This window comes from Pelodiscus sinensis, chromosome 4, assembly GCF_049634645.1.
Source record: "Pelodiscus sinensis isolate JC-2024 chromosome 4, ASM4963464v1, whole genome shotgun sequence".
NCBI classification, from domain to species: Eukaryota; Metazoa; Chordata; order Testudines; family Trionychidae; genus Pelodiscus; species Pelodiscus sinensis.
This window is the reverse complement of record NC_134714.1, coordinates 126,520,099-126,525,703: the sequence shown is the minus strand read 5'-3', so window position 1 is coordinate 126,525,703 and position 5,605 is coordinate 126,520,099. Positions and strand designations below refer to the sequence as shown.

Genomic DNA, 5,605 nt, shown 5'->3' with positions numbered 1-5,605 from the left:
GTCAGTGGCCACTTGGCACAGGCCACCTTTCAAACAAGTTATTAAAATACAAATAGCTAAAGACAAACCATGTTGGCAATTGCCTACATTTAGTGTAGATTTTTAGTAACTGCCACTATTGCTCCCAGGTAAGGGGTGTTTCTTAACTTGAACCTCTGCATCATCACTGAAAGCAACTTGTTGAGCTCAGGCTAACATTAGTACCAACTGTGGAACTTTCCCTTGCAACAAACCCCATTGCCAAGTTTGTCCACATATTTACTCTAGTGGCACCATCACTGGACCTAACTTTGTCAGTTACATGATCAAGAACACGTATTCCTGTTCATCCAGAAATTTAATTTATGCCATCATGTGCCAACAGTGTCCTTCTGCTATGAATATTGGACAGACTTCTCAGACACTTCTCCAAAGAATTAATGCCCACAAATCAGACATCAGACATCTTCACAAGGAAAAAACAGTTTCTTTTCATTTCAGCCTACCTGGACATAGTCTTAATGACCTTACTACATGCATCTTACTTCAAAGAGACTTTAACACCAGATTACAGAGGGAAACTTCAGAACTGTCATTCATGCTTAAATTTGACCCTTTAGGAATGGGCTTTAGATGCTAATTACCTGAACCATTACAAAGATAGCTTCCCACTTATCACCCCCTGAATAGCCATTCATTGACTCAAATAACTATTCCCTCCCTCCCTCCCCCTCACCTCACCTTACCTTCTGTAATAAATCTGATTTGTCAGTTTAATAATGTGTTCACTTTTTTCATTGTATTCCTTTGGTATATATGGTCCTGCGAATTGTCTTCCAGAATATGATCTGAGGAAGTGGGTCTGGCCCATGAAAGCTCATAACTGACTAAACCATGTTGTTAGTCTGTAAAGTGCTGCATAGTTTTTCCTTTTGTTTTAGCAAGATCAGGTGAGCGTGACTTAGTGGAGAACGACATTTAGATTTGTCACTGTTGAGGATGGAGAATACTAGTTCACACACGTAACCTGCTTCTAAACATGGAAAGAATTCTCAATACCCAGGACTCCCGTGGGTCATAATTGGATCCCAGCTACCGATCGAACTTGGGTGCACCAATAGCGTAAAACTACCACTTTCACACACACGTTCCATTTCGAGCTGCTCTGATACACACTGCCCAGTGACAGAAAACAGCGTGCTGAAAATTGCAAATGTTCCTCTGTGGTTCCTGAATCAGACAATCGTTCTTGTCTCGATTCAATAATTTTGCTCACATACCTTTCTATGGACTCATTACATTGGGTCCCAACGGTGTCAAATAGTGATTTCAAGACAAGGGAAAATGTGTCACCTTACACTGCAGATGCTTAAGTTAGAAAAAGTGGACGGTAGCATAGAATTCTGTCCCTGTTTAGTCCCACCCCTGCATTCTCGTGTTAAGCGAGTTGAAGCACAGTGGAATATCCACCTTAAGAAGCCATTTATCATCCTGTAATTAAGCAACACCTTTTCCTTTCTGATCCACTGTGGTTCTTTGCAAACAATTTAAAAAAGCGGGAGGGGGGAGAACCGGGGGGCTTCAAGCCAGAATATTGACTCCAGTGAGTTACGACGGGCCATGATGAACATGATGAATATCTGATTCTTCCAAACGCTGGTGGCTGAGACATGAGAATAAAATGTTTAATTCTAACCAGCTTATCCACCACAAGATTGAGTTTCAGCATTTTACTGCAGAGACGTGGAATTTGGTGAACAGCTGTTGCTTATGGTTGATAGTTTGCAATTTGGCCTTCAATTTTGTCACCACTCCAGCTTTCTTGCCTCTCACTGAGGATGTCCTGTCTACATCTGGACTGATTGCTTTTGTCCAGTCCCTATCCAGTTTGGTCAGAGCTTCCACCAAACTACTGAAGAGGATATTTGCTGTTACTGAGTCTCTCATTAGCCCCAATTCTTAGATAATACAATAGAGTGCTACACGGCAGCTGATTAAAGATGATTTGAAGAAATAAACAATTGTTTCTGACTCTTTTTTGACTCAAGGAAAATGTTAACTACTGAGTGAAAAAATAAAAACTGGAGTATTTGAATTCTGAAATTTCACCACCCTTGCTTGTGGAGGTGGGGAGTTCAAGTGCCTCTCGTTCCCATTTTCCTCCACAGACTGGGCTCCCTGGCCAGACTACAGCTCCCACGTTGCACCACAGTCTTCCCACTTGGGGAGAGGTGATAGTTGGTCATGCTACTCACCTGGTTGTAGTGGGAGATTTAGTTCTGTAGGATGGCATGGCCCATAGAGAATGGCAGCACCAGGTAACTCAACCTACGCCTCTCATGAAGCATCATAGAAAATAAAAACATTGCAGTTTATAACTCACATATGTCCATTAAGGGTGTTTAGTTTTCTGACAAAAAAATCAAATATGCAAGGAAAATGGACATTAAATAAAAAGCCCGAAAACAGGTGATTTCTCAACTAATGCAACAGATATGGGAAATGTTTTACCCTTCCCTATGCTATCTTTCTTTGCGCCCTAACAGCTTTCTACTACATCAATCTCATCTGATTTAATCATGAGCCAGGCGTTTCCTTTACTTTTAGAGGAGGAGGAGCAATGTACAGATCTTGTCGTTACTGGATATTATCAAACTGCCCTGTATCTTATGCCATGGTATCTGTGTCTCACCCACAGTGTGGGCAAGACAGTTCTCTGCTAACCCTTGCAGGTGCTGGGTGCAGAAGCTGCACTGGGACCGGCAGGGACATCCTCTGCACCTGGATAACACACGATTGCTTGGAAAATGTGCCCAAGAAGAACCTCCCTGGAGAACTTCAGTTAGTGACCATGAGACACTGAGAAGAGGATCCAGCCCAGCCCAGTTCCTGTGAACACGCGACTCAGGTCCCAGGGAGCCAGGTGAGGGACGGATTCACTGCTCTTTGCCACCATTGGTTAGACAGGATTATTCTCTTCCTCTCCTGCTATCTCCTCTCTCCCCTTCCCTCGCATGCTGTTTCCTGACCATCCATGGCCAGCCAACATCTTGTCCCATTTCTGACTCTTTGTCCTTGTTTGTCTGTCCAGCTCTCCTGCTGGGTTTCATTCTCTCTCTGCCACTTGACGTCATTCCAGGCTGTGCCCCACCCCTGGGTCTTTCACCATTTCTCTCTCTGTCCCCAGCATCCGCCCAAAGCCACTGGGATCAGCTGGTCCAGAGCAGGAGGCTGGGTAGGAGCTGGAAGAAGCAGTGATAACACAGCACTGGGGTGTCAGTTGCTAATTTCCCCATCTGCTCTCTGCCAACAGGCGTGTGCGAGAGAGGAGCAGCAAGGGACACCCGCATCCCACGGCAGCAGTTTCATGATGGCCGAGCTGAGCACAGAGTCCCTGCGACCAACAGCCTCTGGCTGGTATAACAAAAATGAATCTAATGACACTGGATTTGGTGGATTCCACGTGCATTATGCCCCTTCAGTGACCATCAGCAGCATCATTCTGATCATCTGCCTGTTGGGGCTGGTGGGGAATGGGATCGTCCTCTGGTTTCTGGGCTTCCGCATGAAGAGGAACCCCTTCACCGTCTACGTCCTCAACCTGGCCGTCGCTGACACTGGCTTCCTCCTCTTCTCGGTTGCCCATCCTGTAGCTTCTATGCTGGGATATACATTTCGTAACTGTGCTGCTTTCTTTTATACATTACTGCTGTTTACAAGTTATTTGACGTACAGCACCAGTCTGTACCTCCTGACGGCCATCAGCACCGAGAGGTGCGTGTCCGTAATCTACCCCATGTGGCACCGATGCCACCGGCCAAGGCACTTGTCTGCCATCGTGTCTGCCCTGCTCTGGGCTCTCTCCTGCCTGCTCTGCTGTCCCGTGGCCATTTTTTGTCTAGATCCCTTTAAGAGAAGCTGCATCAATTCCCTCCTCCCCATCAGTGTTCTGAATGTCCTGATATTCTCCCCCATCATGGTTCTGTCCAGTCTGACCCTGTTCATCAAGGTGCGACGGAGCTCACAGCAGCGCCCGCCCGGCAAGCTCTATGTTGTCATCCTGCTCACCGTCCTCTTCTTCCTCCTCTTCACTCTCCCTCAGAGCATCCACTTCTTCATGTGCTCCTGTTATGTATTCAAGCACAGAGCGATATTTCACGTGCTGGCCTGTGCAAGCAGCAGCATCAACCCATTCATCTACTTTCTAGTCGGGAGCTACAGGAAGCGACGATTCTGTGGTTATCTCAAGGTCGCACTCCAGAGGGTTTTTGAAGAGCAGAGAGATTCTGAAGAAAGCAAAGACACCCAGAGCACAGACCCAAAGGAGACGATCCTTGCAGAAGTCCAGCCTGGAGACCCTGCTCTGGGAATAGAGGTTTCGGATCATCCTGAAATCAAAGAACTTCGGGAAAGGCCCTGACAGGACTTGCTAATCCGTCCTCATCCTGACTCGGAGCATAGTCCTGCCCTAGAGTGGATCACCAGGACTCTTTGCAGTTATGAAGACACCAGTGGGTCTCATGAGGCCAAACTCTGCCCCCGCCCCAGATCGGAAAGACTGAGCATTGTGTGTTGGAACTGGAATGTGTGGAAATCGGTAAATATTGCATTTGATTAATATCAGCAGAACTGAATTAAATGGGACCTGTGTGTTGTGTAGTCCTGCCTTTATCTTACGCAGTGTGAAAGAAGCTATTTCCATATAGTTGCATCTATATTTGCATGTCTATGCAACCACACTTAAGTTGAGGCCCTTGGCATGTGCTATGAGTATCATTGTGGCCCCCGGGGCTTCCAAAGTTCAGTAGCCCTGCTCTAATAGAAACCAAATGCATACGTAATGTGTCTGCACAAAGACCTCTTCATCAAAATAAAGTCCTGATGACAGGAAAAAACCTGCTTTACCATTGTGTGCTCAATAAATGCAGCGTTTTGCCTTTTGCCCACATAAAGATGCCGTTTCCTTCTTATACGCATAAAATCAAAAGATTTGGACATATTACAACCAGACCGTTAGTGCATTTCATTTGGCAGTGACATTTCAGTCCCTTCAGATTAAGGGCAGCTTCTCGCGCGTCCTTTCAATTCCAGGTGGTGTTTCACACCTGGTATCAGGGATGTTTCTTTTAGGGGTCCCATGAAAATCAGCCACATGGAGCCAAGATATGAGCCTTTTAAAAAAAAATCTATTCACAGCTCTCTCTTCCCCCTTACACCTCCTACATGTGGTGAAACTGTGCATGCAGCATCTGGGCAGAACATCTGGGCATGGGTCAGCCTGGGACCGCCCGCACCAAGCAGGACTTCCCTTGTAATTCTTGCTCCTATGAGTTCTCAGTGCTCCCAAAACTGGAACCAAGGCAGCGAGGAGGAGGAAACAGCCTGATCCAAATACAGGGGAGACAAGAGCTAGACTTGTGAGCAGGAGAAGGAGTAGGTTGGGGCAAAGGGCTTGAAGAGGGGGAGTCATTGATTGGGCTTGAGGGGGAAATGGAGAGATAGGGCAGACTGGAAGCCCATGAGGCCGTAAACACAGAGCTCACGCTATGAACTCAGTGAATGGAGTGAAGATTAGAATTGGCTGGGCAGAGGGTGGGAACAAGGCGCTGCAGAGGGTGGTTGGACT

The 5,605-nt window shown here is 46.4% G+C and overlaps 1 protein-coding gene across 1 annotated transcript; it reads left to right on the top strand.

The window, feature by feature from the left end:
- Positions 1-3,349: 3,349 nt before the first annotated feature.
- On the top strand, positions 3,350-4,618 carry LOC102449232 (proto-oncogene Mas-like). The gene has a single exon (XM_006110340.2). It carries the CDS (start codon positions 3,350-3,352, stop codon positions 4,397-4,399), a length of 1,050 nt encoding a protein of 349 aa, XP_006110402.2. The 3' UTR covers positions 4,400-4,618.
- Positions 4,619-5,605: the final 987 nt, after the last annotated feature.

Bases quoted from the DNA above. Each gene is read 5' to 3' on its own strand.
- LOC102449232 (XM_006110340.2), top strand. From the start codon at position 3,350: ATGGCCGAGCTGAGCACAGAGTCCCTGCGACCAACAGCCTCTGGCTGG.